The 19,035-nt window shown below is 40.9% G+C and overlaps 1 protein-coding gene across 1 annotated transcript in view; it reads left to right on the top strand.

Moving 5' to 3' along the window:
* LOC115401062 (calsyntenin-2) overlaps nucleotides 1-19,035 on the top strand; it is a 333,679-nt gene that overhangs the window by 230,541 nt on the left and 84,103 nt on the right. Inside the window, exon 5 of the mRNA XM_030109215.1 lies at nucleotides 3,386-3,535. Within this exon, the coding sequence (XP_029965075.1) occupies nucleotides 3,386-3,535 (150 nt within the window). The remainder of the gene's footprint in view (nucleotides 1-3,385; nucleotides 3,536-19,035) is intronic.

The following is a 19,035-nucleotide window of genomic DNA, read 5'->3' on the forward strand; positions in this document are numbered from 1 at the left end:
TATATCAGTTTACACTGGTGGATCTGATCAGGGGTTTGTCACGGAAGCGTTTTTTCACAAACCAAACCACAAAAAAGATGTTAATTCAGGCCATTTTGTATCAGTTTCAGCTCTTTAGCTTGCAGAGTCAACATCATTTTTTAAACTATTTTCACTCTCATACCCACAACACATCGAAAGCTACGTTAACAGGATTTCAAGTGAAAACAGAAAACTTGTGTTGCATTTTGGGTGTTTAGCACCATTGAAAATGCAGCTTTTTGAGAACAGCTCCCAAAATGGAACTTTTATGAAAATATCCGAACCTCATCCCTGTGGAAACGGGAAAATGCAAAAGTAGGACAATAACAACAATGGTGCCCAGAGTGGCATGAGTCCCAATCTATGTTCTCCTGGGACTTGATTGTTTTGTAGTTGAGACTCACCTGGAATAGCAATTTAATGCCATCATCTGTCCATAGGAATGTATTCATCTTTGTTAATGTCTATAGTAATATAGTTCTCTGCCTACATGAATGTGTGGTTTCATTCCATAAACAACCAACAGCACACACTCACTGACTGGCATGCTGACAACATCAGTTTCACTATGTTTCTCTCATAAATGAGAAACATTTCTGAAACACACATAAAATAAATATGTTTTCACTTGAAACGTTGCTGTAAATGTTGTAAACATAAAACCTTTCTATAGCAGAAAATGTAAAAATGGTAAGGTCACACTAGACATGTCATGTAAACGTGGCCTGAACATTCTCTCATGTCTGGAACTGGTTTAATTCCGTTTTGTGTCTCCTTGGAAACTTGTGAATAATGACAGGTAGGCAGGCTCATTACAATCATATTAATCTTAATATCATTAATAAGAGATGTAGTTGACTCTAGAGAAACACTGTGCATGCAGTCTCCCATGGTTTGGCCTCAGTATGTTGAATCCCGTCATTATTGAAGATGTGCTTCATTTTTCTGCACTGCATGAAATCAGGTAACCTGCCAGTGTCACATTATACATGACCAATGTCAAGCAGCCGGCATCAGATTCATCATCCACAGGGTCAGTCAAGTTGATCGTGACAAACAACCCTATTAACTTCCACGTCATCGCCTTGTAACGCAAACGCTTTCAATAATTTACATGCTCTGAACTCATGTCCATTTAACCCTAATAAATCATCCTGATTCCTACTGATGTTTTATAGTCAACGCCGGTACATCAAGGAGTGACAAAATTTAATTTAAACTGGGAACAGTACAACACATGCACAGTGTGAACATGTGAACTTCATACAGAAAGGTCTGAAAGGAGCTGTTAATGAGCTGAGATCTTATTGTGACGAAAGACTGCAAACAACTACACCACCGTGCCATGCTGTAAGTGCTCCTTAAACAATGCTATCCATGCTTCTATTGTTTGATAGAGTAAGTGTAAAATAACTCTAAGAAAGGTAATGGTAAAGCAAGCATAAACTCCATCAGGAAGCAGTAAGGGAATAAATTGAAGCAGGGTCTTAATTTAACATCAGCACTAATCAAACCAGTCTGAGGGGTAGAGGCCACCTGTCATATATCCTACGATCCCATTTGTTACACTGATTATGTTCAGAAATCATAGGTAATTGGACAATGATATATACTGATGGTTTCCTATTAAATACTCCTTTAAGTAAGCACACATTCCGTACATATTACATGAGAAGATAAACAACAACAAAGCACATGCTCTGTGTTATCTAAACCAGCTGACTGTCACAGAGACACAAGGTTATAAAGTATAAAGCTGCTGAAGGGAAAGTGCAGCATTTCATCTCCTCAAGGCAGAAAGAAAGTAGATCTTGAACTTTTATAAAGCTAATCTCAAAAGTCATATGAGTTCTTCTTCCAAGAGCCAGGGAGGCATCTATTAGGAATACATTTTAAAAAGTAGCAATATAAGCGGAGACATGTCGGCTGCACTCTGTTTGTCCTGTAAAGAAGCTCATTCTGCAGTAAAAGCTCACACAGGTATTTTAGAACTCCCTCAAGTTATTCTCCCAACAGCTGATGATTGAGTCTGTATATGTCCCTGTTACTCAACACATAGCGGAGTTGTTTGTTTTTGTCACAGTAAAGAAAAATATTCCACAAAAAACATCAGAGTTTTATAACTTACAAAACCACATCTTGTTTGAATATAGTACTGCGTTATGCCACACTATAAAGTTTGATGTTGTTTTTTTTTACAGCATACACTGTTGACTTCACACAGGAGAGAATTTCCTGATATACAAATGCTTTCATAAATACCAATTCAAAATGCCAACGCTGAGCGTGAAACAACTAAAACCGTCTCAGAGCGTTTGCTGAATAAATCCTCAGGACCTCAAAGGCAGGTAAATGTCACTGAACTCTCAATAATATTACTTACTGTTTGCACAACTGAACTGACTGCAGAAAAGCTGTAAGGGAAACTGTGGAAAAAGTCAGAGCAGATGTAACCTCAGTTTATCCAGTCCCACTGATTATCCTGTAATCGTAATCATAATGACAATACAATACTGAATGATTGAGATGAGATTTGTGTCAGAAAAGAATTCACCTGCACTTAAGAAAAAGTGTTACACGCAGAGCATGAGACTTAAACATTTGACTAAAGACTCTCACATGATGCATGCCGGCCTCATTAGACGTTGCTGTTTTGAGTTCTTTGCGAAGATGTTTGTTATCATGTAATTCAATTCGACTGCTACTGACTCATCCTCAAGCAACACGGCTGATGCTGTAACATGCAAATTTTCTATCCATCCATCCATCCATCGAGTCCCGCTTTGCCAGCTTCATGGCCTCAGAGAATTTTAGAAATATGTCAAATTGGACCCTGAAAGTCAAAAACCTAAACAAGAATTCAGCCATCATCAGTTTTTATCATTTTTGTTGATGCCGAGAACTTCTTGAGTGAAAAACGCCCTCTGCTACAGGGAAGCGGGAAAACCTTGACTCCTGTAATGAGCAGCCTCGTATTAGCAGTAATTGTCTAGATTAATTTCAGGCGTTTAGTTGCCTGGCTGACGGACAGTCGTGGCACACAGGGGTCCGTGTTGCACCTGAACACTGAAACACAAGAGCTAACAGCTCAGGACGAGCATTTCTGGGAGGAAAAAGCTGGACACACTGATAATAATTACCTGGCTTTATCACCACCCCAACCATACAACAGGGAAGCAGTTTATTTACTGACAGAATATAAGTGGATTTTTAAAATTGCTATTTGTGGCCATCGCCGTGCCGCAAAATGTTTTCATTAGGAGACACAATGGGGGCCCCTTCATTACTTTATAATGAGTTGCCTTTTTAAAAAACGAAAAGCATTTGCCTTGTCGTCTGACCTCCAGCTTTCTCTCCTGACCAGGTAACATAAGGAACACGGAGAAGCTGAGCTACGACCACCAGCAGCAGTATGAGATCCTGGTGACGGCCTGGGACTGCGGCCAGAAGAGAGCACTGCACAGCGTCCCCGTCCGCATTGACGTCAAGCCCGTCTGCAAACCCGGCTGGCAAGGTTAGCCTTCCTCATAAACTCCTCTGGTGCAGACTCGACTGTGCTGTTTGCACAGCCAGCCTGTATACATGCTTGCGTGTACACAGGTGCTCTTATTTATATGTGATTATCGCGGCGTGTGCTCCCAGCTTACCTCCTAATGTGTGGCACTTGCTTCTGGTCTGCATGCTTCATTTTTCTCCATTTGTTGCTCATCACACTGTCTGGCTCTCTCATCTGTCTTTCCCCACTTTTATACTTCTCTGTTTCTCTCTCTTTCTTCCTTTTACTCCACCTTTTTCTCTCCCTCCTTCACTCCCTGAGGAATTAGCCTGTCAAGTTTAGCAGGGGTGATCAACAACACTTTACTCAGAGCTCTGCGACTGAACCAATACGGCTGTGAGCACATCAGAGAGCTGCCATGGCAGCTTTAACAAGGCTCAGAGTAATGCAAAGACAAGAGTCTGAATGCTACAGCTGCAACAACAACAACAACACAAACAGTGCGCAAGACACAATTTACACTTGTCAGCTCCGAACGCAGCACATGCGATGAAAGATGACCACATGCGGCGCGCCGCAGCTTCACATGTAACCACGTGCAATCTGTGTTATTCTGTCTTTTACAAGGTGATTCATGTGCGGTTTGGAATCCGGCCATTCATCGTCCCACAGGACGCGATGTTAGCGGGCTGGTGATAAACAGCAGTAAATGAGAGCCCTGGCAACAGCTCAGTGACAGACACTGGACCCTGTGAGAAACTGTTAAGTTCTCTGGCTCACAGTCAATCTTCCAATCTGTGTTTCTTAGACCATGTATGATATCTTGAAAATTCAAGTTGTCTTGTTTCAGTATCGTGGCCCAGAAGTATGATTATCTAATCACAGGCAAGATTCCCCAGCATGTACTGGTGGACTTCCTTGATGACAAAAAGGTGAAGGTTCAAAGCAAAACACTTTACTAATTTCTAGGAAATTCCAACACAAAACAGTGATTATTTTAAGAGCTGATATTCAGATGATTAAATATCTTCTTAAAGGGTAGGAAAGAATACCAAATACAAACTTCCTGAATAATCAGATTTTTGAATTATTTTTAATGTGTCACCCACTATTTGTAGAACATGCACACCAGGCTGCCAGGAGCCTGTCAGAACTGTATTGGTTACTTCTAATCTATAATCTCTCTACTATGTTGCTGCCTGGTCTATGTATTACTAGGTTGTTGGCAAGTCATTTGGCAATGGTTTCAATATTTCTTGATGAATCACTAGTTCCAAGTCTGCTGACCATTTTTCTAACATCTGATTGACCAAAATATTTCATTGAAAAAAAGAGTCTGTGCTTTCATTCAGGTGATAAAAACATATTGGGCTATAATTCCTTCAGATAAAAGCAGTGTTCTGTTTCCCAGATTCGCTAAAGATTTTAGAGAGTGTTGAATTCAACAGTTGCATGTATATTTAAACATCCTGGCAGCTGCTCTAAGGAGTCTCAGTCTCTTAAAAAAGAAAAAAAGACTGTCAAGCACTGTGAAAGGAAAATACATCAACACTGGCTTTATAATCCATTCAGACATGCAGGTAGAATCAGTCTTACATGCTTTTTATCCCCTATTGAGCAGTTTCTATTAAATCCACCAAAATATTTATGCTAAAGGCTGTAGGAAACCTGAAAACATGCTGTCTGAACTGTGTTTCAAAGATAATTTATGATATTTTGACATGTTCTGATCCATGAACATGACAAAACGATTCATTGCTTTTGCTTTATAATTTGAGAAAAGTTTGGCTTTTATACAGAAATGATTTGAAAACAATGTCAATTTCCACGGAAATGGCAGATACGCTGAAAATAATGTAGTTATCAGGCCATGCCACACTTCAGCACTGGTTTCTTTTTATAACGAATTGATACACACATGCGCACTGAGAACGATCTGTTACAAACATTACCAATGGAAGTAAACAGACATTCGTATGGACCGATGACCAAGTTGCATCGCTATTACCTCTAACTCTCAACTACAAAACGACCAAGTCCAAGACGAATATGGACTGGGAGTCATGCCTTTCTGGGGGCTGCCATATTGTCATTGTTCATCTACTTGTGCATTTGCAGAAGAATTATTCCTCTTTACCGTGTTGTGCATGCGCAGTAGCAGTGTTTCCAAAAAATTGTGTTTTTTCCCATGTACACAGAAATGGAGTTTAAGTATTTTCAAAAAGTTGTGAATATAAATTTTCCAATTTCATTTCAGTTCAGTTGGTCTAAGTCAATTAAAGCTACATGCATAAAGCATAGATATCATGTGTTCACTATGTTTACTTGACCATGGTCCCCTGACAGAAAAAGATCAAGCTACCATAATATTGTCCATGCTTCGGTGACAAATGTTTCATTCTTTTTTCCAATTAGAAGTGAATGCAATTAACGACAGGGTCACAGTTGTTTCTTTGAAATAATTTATTCCTCAAGTGAAGACTAATTCAGTATGATCTCCTGATATGTTTTGTCACATATACGTGTCTCAGAAACCATAACTCATAATCAAAACAGAAATTCTAAATGAAACCCATAAAACCATGAGAGCCGTAAATCATTATTCTTAATGGCACTCAATTGAAACTAAAGGTTTTAAGTTTAAATGAAATGAGAAATGTAGTGGGTGAAAATTAAAAACTATAAAATAGGCGATGATATGAAAGCGTCAGTGTGAAAACTAGGATATGGAGTATATGGAGTGACCATCACCTTTAATGTAGCAGCTTCCATTTGACCACATTAAATGATTAACTGTCATGCTTGGACACTGACGGTAATAGCAATGAATCATTTATCAACGTGAAGGTCAACATTAAGGTACAGCCTGCAGCTTGCAGTTACACAGCTCTTTGTGATGTGACGTAAGGAACAACACTGGTAGCAAGCACATGTCGGCATGGTACTGTGAGTTTTCCTGCTGGCAAGCAGCAAGGCCACAAACCGTAAAGACAGCAAGAAGAATTACAGATCACATGATGTGCAACGCATAACAGAACACATCAATACACAACAGAGAAGGTTACACATAAGGACATGTTCATAAACATTAATGTATTGGTGGATTTATGGCCCAAAAAAATTTCTCTCTCCAGAATGTATAGCTTTGTTAGATGCACTTACACAACTGACATGCATACTGTGTGTGTATTTATGAGTCCACTGTTGTGCACAACATGCATACATTCCCACTGCCACACACACAGAGCGGCAAGGGCTTTGATTTTATGGGTTATCAGCAGTAATCCTGTCTTTGAAGCTAGTTTACAGTGTGTGTGTGTGTATCAATTTGTGCATATACATATAGTATATATATGTTTTTTTTTTTGTTTTTTTTTGCACGTTAATGTTTCATTCCCAAATTATGGAGAACACAAGATACATTCACACAAACACATGCACTCAGGCACATATACAGTTTGCCTTGATAAAAGTTCAGTTGTCACCATGAGCGTAGTTTGGCAGTGGGGATAATAAGAAAGGATGGCAAGGAGAAAGAGAGCGGGTGGGGGGAAATGCCGTGGCCACAGATCAGGGAATATTTAATAGGCCTACTTGTTACCGTAGTCAAGGCGGACACCATTGGGAATGTCAAACACACAAAAAATACGTACTTTTCTTCTGCTTAAAAAACTGTAATCTGTCTGTTCAAGTCAGCTGTGGTCCCTGCCTCCAGACAGAAGGGCTCAGCTGTGTGTTTTCCTACCAATCACAGGTCCACTCGGGTTTGTGGAAACTTTCTACTGCTGTGTGTCGTCTGTGCATGCGAAAGCGTGAGCACACTCTCTCAGAAGTGTGTCTCAGTGGTTGTTTTCAGCTGCAGCAGGCACCTGTTGGCAGCTGTCCTGTGATTACTTGGAGAACATGGTGCATTCAACAGCTAAGGAGCCGCATATTTCCCAGAAGAGTTTGTGGCAACCAAAAACTAAACTAAATGAGCTGGCGACATTGGACTTGTATTGATCTGGCAGACAAAAGCACTTCTTGAGACAAATGCTAATTCTGACTTTCCACAAGCTGCTCATTTCAAGCTTAAGTTTCAATGTTATCTTCACAAACCAGTGGAAGAAAGATGTTAGCACTCAGATAATCTGTTGTTCGGAGAATTGACAGATGCCTAGCTCCGGCGAGAGTTGATGAGACCTTTGGTTGTTACCAAGGAAATGGCGATGTGCTTTATTTATGGAGCTCCTTCTTGAGGAGCTCCAGCATCGTTCACATGATCAGTGGCCATGATTGCCATCCAACAGTGGGAGGAAGGTGTGGTCAAGTGAAGAAACTTCAAGCCACGACAGAAGATTGGGCATCAGATGACCCAGTGAAGCTGCTGTGATCCAAGTGTTACTGCTGTTAATCTACAGTCACCATACTTTTTAACTATGTTTTTGATATCGCTTCTGGTTCTGTCTGAATAGTGTCCTGTAGTACCCTGGACTCTGCAAGCCAAGTCTGAAGGCTGGCCAACAAATGGCCCTCAATAAAATTAATTGTCAACACATTACATGTGCCAAGCTGGTGCCTGATACCTGCTTACTCTGTCTTTTTACTTGGCTTCTTGTGGGACAGCTTGTCTTGGCAAGTCTGTTGAAAGAGTGGCTAGAGGCCTGCAAATAACTGACTTTCTTCATTTTGTACAGTTACAGTATTCCTTTTGGATTCCCCACAGACGCTAATGAAGGCCTTCCTTCTTATACACAAGTGGACAATAGCTCATGTTCCATTGTTCTACAACTCCCACAGTACATACACTGTTTTTTGCCCCAGTGGAAGAAGAAGAAGAAACAACAAGTCGCCAAGCAATCTTGCGTTGATATGTCCTTACTGGGTATCATGTTTCCAATCCAAGTTTTTCCCAGATGTCTAGAAAGACTGTTAGCTCTCAAAAGAAGACACTTTAAAAGGACCAGTATTTGCTCATAATTTTGAAAATTGAGCCACTCAACATCATGCTTCTAATCCAGTTAGCTTGCTGAGAGATAAATGAGTGACTGCAGAATTCTCACTGTATGCAAATCTCTATAAGTAAGCAATCTTTCTCTAAACAATATGTCTCTGAAAAACAGCTAGACTGGATATATGATTAAAGATGCCTCACTTTTTTATTCATACTTCCAAACAATATGATGTGCCTGAATGTTGAGTACTTTCTAGACTTTTTAGCATGTGCTCTTTGCCGGTCAAAAAAATCGAGTTTCTCTTTATCATCTAGTTGTTTAACTGACCTCCAAGCTAATGCGCTTCTTGTCAAGGGTTAGGTTGTGTCGATGCCTCAGCTGATGTACGATCATCTTCCTGTATCTTTCTCCTTCCAAATACATACCTCTTGTCCCTCTGTTGTACCTTTTCTTAGACAATGTGACAGCTTCCCTTTCTCTTCGCTTCTTTGTAGCAATGTCTTGGAAGGCTGCCATTCCCTTTCTGCCTTTCCTCTCTGCTACTGTCCAGCCAATATGTCAGTTTTGTGTCTTCATATTTTTTCAACCCCCCTCAGTCCTTCACCAACAGGAAACTACACTGTCACAAACTTTTCTCCTGTCCTGCGGTCCAAAACAATTTCAAACTTTTCAAGCTATTACAGTCCATCTCGTATCTTGTCTCTTCATCTCTCTTCTCTTGACTGTCCAAACACACACACACACACACACACACACACACACACACACACACACACACACACACAAACAACAACACATACACACAGAACTAATAATGGCTTGCTGTTGAGCCTCTTCTATTCATTCGATAGGATTGCTATCAGTTTTATTTGGTGTAACTCACTTTGTCTCCAGCTCCACAACAGACACTTTGACAGAGGGCTTTATTTAGTCAATATTTAAGCCCACTAGCTTGACAGTTGCAGACTGAAAAACAAACAGTGTTGGACAACAAAATGTTTCTCTATTTGTGCTCCGTTGTGCAAAGTTTTCACACAAAAACTTCCACTACACTTGACATGAACTTTAACCTCCAAAGCTCAGGAATGTCTTTATAATTTAAGTTTTGTATTCATGGCATCTACATATTTACTTCTGGATCTATTTATAATTAACATTGCTAAATAAGACAATATAGAGCTTCTTTTTTCCCCCCAAATGCAGGTGCATTGCAGTTCAGCCTTTATAAAAGGTATTATGTCTCCACGAGGACATCTGCAATGTCAAAAGCTTTTCTTAGCTTTTGTAAACACAGTGAATAAAGATTTATGCTACAGATTTGCAATGAATTTCAAGAATAATATTTATGCAATTCTGATTTTATAATCCCACCTTGAGTTGGAGTAGTTCAAGCTGTTTTCAATGTTGCAACACATGGTGGAGAAATGGTTAATGCTCTCCCTAAGCCAAGAAAGTCTGCGTTCAAATTCTGGGTCTGTCTTTCTGTGTGGATTTTGCATGTTCTCCCAGTGTGTGCGTGGGTTTCCTCCAGTTACGGTTTTGTACCACAGTCTGGAAACATGCGTGTGTGTGTGTGTGTGTGTGTGTGTGTGTGTGTGTGTGTGTGTGTGTGTGTGTGTGTGTGTGTTAACTTGGGTCTTCAGGTTCCCCCATGCATCCATGGGTTTTGAGGTATTTCTTCACACAGTTCCAAAACTGAGGTCTGAGGTTAATTGTTGACTCCAGATCACCTGCTTTTGCTACATTCAGCTTATCAGGTCCAATACCCTGAGACCCTGAAGTGAATGAATCAGTACTGGAAAGGGATGGGAAAATGTGCTCGATAACTGTGAACATATTCAGGACATACTTGGATTTACTTGCAATGGAGCTGATGGGAAAATGGGAGCTGGTTTGAACTCACTGAGAACACATTGTCCTGCATATGTCCCTTGAACTAAAATGAGTTTTCCATCATTAAGACCAATTTATCCTTTTTTAGAACATTTAGACATGATTGAACTCTTGCAGCAACTCTACCGTCAATGCTTAATGTTATTTCCTTTTTCAATTGTTAATGCAAAATACAGTTTTTTTGTTTTCCAAGCATGCCCACACAAACTCAAGCTGAGATTGGATTCTCTCATGTTCTCTTCAACAGGGGATGTTGCACTGATAAAAGCAGAAATCTGCATATTCATATCCATCCTTTCAATGTGGCGCCAAGCCTCCCGCCGGCGTGTGTACCCACGTTTTGTGTACACACTCCACAGCACTGCCTCTGTTTTACATCTACCAGGCCCAAATTAAAAGTGACCCCACAGGTATTGTCAGTCACCGTGATTAGAATGGACCTCAGACTGCAGTTCAGTTTTTCTAAGCTATTTGGTTATAATTAGAGCAATGCAATACTCGTGTTTGTGCTTCAGATGTTTGCATTTCTGTGTCTCAAATAAGACCTGCAGAAATCACTGTGACAAGAGGAGTAGGCGTTGTTGGTCTTGGGGATTGCACTGAATATTTCGCATACATAGCAACAGCTGTATTTCTATTAGCTGAACAATATCACACATTCCTGCTTTCACATCAGGGACCTGCACATAGCACGTCGACAGGTAAGCAGCATGAAGACGTGCAGAAATTGTCTCAGACTTATGCTGGATTAGTCACCCGGGAAAAAAATCTTTATAGCAAGGAGAGCTGAGCAAAATGATATGTTTGGAAAATGAAAAGTAGGAGTGAGAAGTGATTAAAAATGCATGCACCACATGTCAATATTATTCATTTTAGAGCAGGTTTTTCATAACAAGCACTGGACCGGTCTTAGGGGCTTGTCTCAGAAACGGAGGATGGTTTAAATCCCCTGAAAAGCAAAATAAACCTGTCATTCAAACTTTATTAAGAAAAAAATCCAGGGATGCCTAAATCCTCTACTGATATTTATGATTCTAACCTAAGAGGTATTATGTTTAAGAGTAATAGACTTAGTATTATTGGCTTTGACTAACAATGCTAAAGGCATTAATAAAACAAAACAAAAAAAACATTTTTTTTCTCCCCAGCTGTGTAACAACTTCAAAACGAGGACGACCGCTGAGAGACACGTGGATGAAGACAAATGTTTTCTTGTCCTCTCACATGTTGGCAGTTGCTGTTTCACAGATTCACCTGAAACACAATTCAACCTCTCTGTGACAAGACACTGGCAAATAATCAATACACCTTATTTTCTCAAGTCTGAAATACAGCATATGAAAAATATTTCTCCTGCTTGGCAAAGTGCAAGCTTGCTCAGCAAATCATTGCTCCACAGCACAACACGTCAACCAAATCTACCAGAACTTAGCAGAACTATTTAGACAAGCAAATCCAGAACCACATATTGCCTTGCGCCCTGAAAATCATGAAATATTGTTTGGCTGACCCAACCAACCAATAGTATGTGTCTGCAGCCAGATGCTGCACGAATACGACCCGCACGAATGTGACCCTACACTTCTGGCATCTAAAAATGAACTAGTTCACGTTCATTTGTTACTTTTGTTAGTACTCAATAAAAACCTCCTCTTAACCATCCATCACAAGTCACTGCTACTCCAAAACTAAACAAAATTCTTGAACTTGGGTGAAGCGGATTATACAGCGTCCTGTGACATGCGCACAAAGTCTCTCGAGGAACTTCCAGGTCTTTAGCTCTGCAGCAGCAGTCCTCAGCGCCCAGCAGAGTGTTTTTATCTGCTGATATCTGCTCACATAATGTCCCAACATCTCCATGATACGCTGCTGAAGAAGCGGCTGCTCCCCTGACCGGAGCACCGCCGCACCGAGCAGCACGTCTCGGATTCTCGGTATGAGCTCTGCTCCATGCTGATGTTTCGAATTAACTGGTGCCCGTGTTAGCTTGTGACCAATAAATGACTGAAACATGTAGTCATTCTGGCGAACGTCGGTTATCGACAGTTACAGTGAGTGTATACGCTTAAAGTCTTTTGTGAGTCTTACTTTAACAACTGCTGTTATCAGCAGGTGTTTACACAGACCTCCGCCATCATTCGTTAACACGAGAACCAGTTAATCCATAACACCACCCGGACGACCGCTCGTATTCTGCCACGGAGCTCTTTATACAACTCGCTGTTTCACAGTTTGCTTCCATCTCGCCTCTACAGTGTTTGTTCTCTCGGGGTTTTTATTAAAAAAGTGTTTTTCAACCACCGTCGTGTTTTTCTGCTTGTTTTTGACTGTCCTGCTTCCCGTTTACTGCGCACATCATTTAAATTAGGTTAGGGTTTGGGTTAGGGTTGTAAGTATATTTAGAGTGAAATCACCAATTTAAAACGTAAATTGCGGTAGGGCCGTATTCGTGCGGGGCGTATTCGTGCGGGTCGTATTCGTGCGGCAGCATCCGGCTGCAGCCATACCCTTCTCCAACCAACCCTAACATTCAAAATTTGAAGAAAAATGTGAGATGAATTTCCCTGAATGTTTTGAACCAGAAACAGAATGACTCAATATGGACATGGGCTAATATGCTAATGCATGCACAAAAAGAGATGGCATATAATATATATGTATATATATATATATATATATATATATATATATATATATATATGTATATATGTATATATATATATATATATATATATATATATATATATATATATATATATATATATATATATATATATATATATATATAAAGTGGCTTTCCGTGGTTTCAGTGTTTTGTTGAAGACTATTCCCCACTTATACACAAAATGTAGTTTAGAGTCATTTGATGGCACAAAATCCAGTGGGGAACCATCAATCCATCTGTCCATCCCGCTTTATCCTTGTCAGGGTCGCAGGGCAAGCAAGTTGTTCCAGGCTTCCAGTGATGATAGAGACAGACAACCACACACACTCAAATTCACACCTGGGGTCAATTTAGGGTGTCTATTAACCTCAAATGCATGTTTCTGGTCTTGTGGAAGGAAAAAGAAGTTGCCAGAGGAAAGTCACACCCTCACAAGAATAACATACAAATTCTTATAAGAACGGCCCAGCTAGTATTTGACCCCACAACCATATTGCTGTGACGTGAGAAGGGCAATTCTAAACTCAATTACAAAATTGAAGTTGTAATTGCTTCTACATGTGAAGTGAGTGTGTGGGTGTCCTTCTCAGTGTATTTGTCCTGTGATTGGCTGGCGAACTGTCCGGGCTGCTTCTGGCCTTGCTCAAAGTTAGCTGGGATTGGCTCCAGCACCCTGCGACCCTACAGGATAATGCGGTATAGAGGATGGATGTTTTACCTCTCATGGCCCATACTTTCAGGGACCATCAGTGGGCAACAGCGCAAGACATGGTGTCCAAGTGATACACTCATCTGAAGCAACAAGCTTAAACTTGTGGTCTCTTACAGTTTTGGTTTGGTTTTTTTTTTTAGATGTTTTTTTTAATTCACTTTACCAAACCCATGAAGCTTTTCAAATAGGAATTAATCCTGTTTTCTTAAAACATCCCAGAGACTCAGTGAGTACTCTGTGTTTGCAGTGAGAAGTTAGAGGGAGAAGTTGCGAGCCAACCAGATAATAAGTGAGTATCTGAAATCAACACAAGCTCACAGGCAAATTCCCTCCTCGAGGAGAGGAGCTGCATTTTCTGCTCCGCTCTCCAGAATGCCACGCTTTCACAAGGGTGTGTGTATGTCTGTCTGTGTCTTGGCATCCACTGGTACTGATCTGCGATAAGAGGAGGAAGAGGATGAATTAAAGAGGGGAAAGAAGAAAAATAAATGGCTCGGCACTTCCCTTTTCCATTTCCTGTCGCCTCCTTCTCCTCTCTCGCCTCCTCTCTAATCTCAAGCCGAGGCTGTCTGGCTGCTGCTTTTGCACTTTTCATCCCCTCACTGGTATTAGCTTGTTTTCCCTTATTACATTCATTGTTTCGCCTTTCCCTCTCGCCTTCGCCTCTCTTGTCTTGCGTTTTTCTCCCCTCTCCGGGTTTAATTCAGCCCCCACCTTCTCCCCATCGTCTCGTCTGCTCGTTCCTCTCATCCTGCCATCTGGCTTATCGGTTCACCCTCATGTTCATGTTTCTTTCACTGTCTCCGCTTCTCTTTCTTTTTCCCCATCCACAGCTAGTTGTAAGTAAGTAACCCAGTGCGTCCACTTTATTGCATTATATCACAGCTCTCAGGGGTGCAGGCCGTCACAGAGGTCGGCGCCACTGACCCTCCGTGCTTGGCTTCAGGCGGGATGGATGAACAGTGGCAGGGATAAGAGGAAAGAGCGAGAAGAGCCTCACACCCCGGGTTCACATTACTGTGTCAGCAGGGAGGACGGGTCGGATTGAAGGAAATGTGTGGATGTATCACCTGGAGAGGGGGGAGATATGAAATATTCCTCAAGATTCCCAGTCAAACACATCTGCATAGATCTCCATGAAATTAAATGATCTGGTAATCTGAATAACCAAGCCTTTCTTTTTTTAATTAAATTCACTATCAAGGACATGACAGATTAGGTTCAAGAGTTTATCAGTTGAGTTTGAGAGGAGATGGATGACTTTGACAGTAAGGCTTGACATTGTGTCCAGGCTGGTCCAGATCATCTTCCCCTGTGGGTGGCGGCATGAAACTGAATTTGAGGATTTTTGTCTCAATTTGTGACCCACCAGCCTGCCGTAGATCCCCCGATGCCTTGAAGGAAGAAAGATTAAAAGAGACCAAAACGTACATTGGGAGGGAAGGAATGAGCGCTACTGGATGGAACAGAGGGAAAGGGATTGATGTGAGATGAGCATGAATGGATGCATTGGGAGCGAGTGAAGGAAGGATGCAGGATTAGGTTTAAACTAATGATCGGGAGGGGAGAGATGATCAGGAAAAGAATGGTGGCTCAGGGAGGGATGAGGATGATTATGAATGAATGGGGTGCGGAGGGATGAAGGACGAGTCGTAATGAATGGGGATGGTACGAGACTGTTGGGAGAATAACTACTGGACGAGTTGACAGTGTTTAACGAGAGCGGTGGCAATGAAACTCCCCAAAATCCAACCATCCATCCTCTATAGGTTTTTTTTTTTTTTTTTTTTCCACCTCAGGATTGTGGGTTGGAGGTGATCCCAGCTGATGATGAACAAACGCAGCGTAAACTCTGGACACTTAGCCAGGCAATCACAGAGAGAGAGAGTGACGGTCTTACACACTTTCACAAATATGAACAATATATTTTTGAACTGTAGGAGGAATCTAGATTAAGTTGAAAAAAAGCCACATTTGCTCATTGAGAAAATGAAAACTCTGCACTGCAAGGCTCCCATGAACGCTCTCTGCAGTTCGCACCCAGGGGCATTGTGAGGCAAAACCAGGGAGAGAAAGAGGGCATACTTTATTAACAGCCTTGGGGAAATTACTTGTTAACCCTTCACATTCATAGTTCACCTTTACTACCCATCATGGGAGCAGTGGGCTGCCACAGTGTGGCACCGGGGGAACAGTTGGGGTCAAAGATCTTGTTCCCACAGTGGGAACCTGGCAGCAGTGGGACTTGAACCTGCAAATTTCAAATCCCTGGGTTGGTTCTTCAACCTCTAGTCCACCAATACCCACATTGGAATAAACCAATGACTTCACAAATATACAAAATAGGGAGTTGGCAACATGCGCCAAATGTGAAATGAGAGGAAAGTCACCATGAGCCAGAACATGAAACAAGAAATTACATGCAGATAAATGTAAAGCAGGAACTACATGAACCAGAACCACACACGGGGTCAGGAATGTCTGAGAACCTGTTTATTGAAACTGGAATTTCATGGTGACTGCAACATCAAGCCAAGCACATTAGAAAGACAATAGGGGTAGGAGAAATGGATGGAACGCAAAAAGAAAAATAGTTAGTAGAAGTTAGAGAAATAAACTATGTTCCCTTGACTCAAAGCCTTTACAAAGGTGCGTTAAACTTCAAGATCTGCTGCTGTGTGGACGTGTAGTCAAAAGCTGGGTTGTCATCAAGCTATTTCTGAGGTTAAGTTGAATTTTAACCTCCGCTGAAGGCTTTGGATAGAAACTTAACAGCCACAGATTGGAAGCCTCCTCTGTGGGGAGAACCGACCCTGAAGCTGACATGCTGAAGGGATTACAGTCTTTATCCCAACTAGGCTCACATTCCCGTGGGATCTCCCATGAGCAGATAGTGGACCTGTGACGGTATTAGCAGTTCCTGCCATCGTGAGCAGGATGAGAACGTTGGTGGGAGAAAAAAAGCTTTTTCTTGGATCTTACTTTTTCGAACACAGTTGTTCTCTTTTTTTCTTTTTTCTTTTTTTTTTTTGTTTAAATCACTTTAAAATCCTGCTATTAAATTGTCTTTTTCACATGATCATCAAATGAATGAACAGTTATTCTAGATGTCAGTTTGTGGTCCTTGAAGATTCTTTTGTCAGAAATAAATGCTGTAATATTATCAGAAATTATCTCATTAAAGAGTCTTTAAGGACTATTTAAAAGAAATGTTTCTGTCACCTCAAGTGTTCACAGTGCAGACTTTTCAATTCTTATAATTCATTTGCTGTGGAGCTTGAAATACAGCAACAACAATTGTATTGTGAGTTAGTTTCAGCAATGTTTTTTATTAAATTTATCCTCATTCAGTTTTTTTTTTTCCACAATTTTTTACCTCAGACTTGCTCAAACTCTAAAACACTTTCTCATCAAAATAAATGTAAACCTAATTAGCCACAATGTGTACTCTTTGAAGGTATGGTACATGTTACTGTACATGAGTGTATGTTTATTGTGATATGAATATTGTTACATTGAAAGTATTTTCTTTGTGACCTCATGCCGAAAAGCTGTTTGACAGTCACATCTTTGAGACCTTCTTTCTATTCCAATCACCCTAAAAGACTCAAGATGCACATTTTTGCAAGTTGAAGTACATTAATTACCTTTATTTAAGCAAAATTCTATTTCATAATATTGCAGCCTCTGTCGTGACAGTGTTATAATCCAGGGATGGACCTCTTGATGGGGGCTGCAACAATTTCTGAGATTTATAGCTCATGATTTAATGAAGAGGACTATTTTTATGGCTCTCATTTAATCAACTTGCAGGCAGTAACTAATTTTTACCCTGAAAAAAGCTCAGTGATAAAGCCGTTTGAATTGATAGGTGGATTAAATGTACTGAATACGAACATCATCCTATCGTTGCTCATCACAAAGATGAGGGCTGCATGTTGCCAGTGGCTGTTATGATCCCCCAAACTGAACCCAGATTAGTATCCCTCCCACAATCCCTACCGCCTGTCCGAACCAGGGTTTGATTCCCTGCACCAGCCAGGGTTTGAACCCCTCCTAACAATCTGTCTGTTGTTCCTGTCCTTTTCTCTCTTTCAGTGTTTCTGCTGTTTCTGTGTAAACTGATATTGTTTTTGAATTATTGAAATGAAAATGCTAAACTTCTCTGAAACAAAAATGCACAAATAATGAGTCTTCACTTGCAATGTTGCCGTGTAAGTGAGGCCTAAGTTGCATTCGACTATCCCAGATCTGTGAACCTCATAATGCATCACCTTGATCCAGTAATATCTACCTGGTCAAGGGGTCACTTTTTACCCTGTCTGTTTACGTTTATTATGTCCATGACTTACAGAAATGTCTAATGCCAACTGTTTGCTTTGGAGACAAGAAACATCTAAGAGTTTTATTTTTTTTTTACCTATCTTCTAGGATGACAGCAATGGAGTATTCACAGGTTCATGTACAAGAGATGCAGGATTACCAATGTTTCTCACAAGGTTTTTGGAGGTCTACCTTTATCAAGATGCATATTTTTTCCTATCATGTCAAAGATAAAGCGAATTGAAGAGACAGTAAAAATAACAACAAAAAAAAAAAAGTTTTATACCTTCTGTTTATTTTTTTCCATTTTTTTTTCTTTTGTTTTGTGCCACCACCATTAAAAGGCCTTCAGTGTTTCGCTGCAAGTGTTGTGCTCTAAAGAAAGGAAGTGCTGTATGCACTCTCAAGAAAAAGTAAAATCTCTTCGGGTGCACAAAGAGCATGCACCAAAACACCGACCTGAAGACTTTTGGTCGGGATCGTAGGGAGACAGAGGGGACGAGTCGGGACCGAAGAGGCAGAATCACAGCGATGGCACTCTGAAGTTGTGGGAAGATGTAAGAGGACAGAGGTGGAGAGGAAAGGGAGAAAGAAAAATATCTTCCTTAAATGGAAATTCCTTTTCTGATGGCTAAGATGAGGAATGATCCCGCCCCCCTACAGTACTTAAACGAGGCGTCAGCATTTTCACACGTGCGCACACAGTATTCTCAAAGCCATCATCTTACACACGCACTCATCTACATACACACTAAAAGGCACGGACTTGGTGATGACACACAGACGTGCAGATACACACTTCCCCACCCTCCAGGGACGGGGAACAGCGTGGAAGTGTGATGATGCATCATTTTCTTAAGCACCTCAATCCATCTTCCCTTCCCTCACGACGTCTCTGCTCTTCACACCCTGGATCTGAGTGGAAGATGATGGAAACACACCTCCCTCGTATGTTTGCACGTGTGCGGCGGCAGAAAAGTGAACATCGAGC

The sequence above is a fragment of the Salarias fasciatus genome, chromosome 14 (genome assembly GCF_902148845.1).
Source record: "Salarias fasciatus chromosome 14, fSalaFa1.1, whole genome shotgun sequence".
NCBI classification, from domain to species: Eukaryota; Metazoa; Chordata; class Actinopteri; order Blenniiformes; family Blenniidae; genus Salarias; species Salarias fasciatus.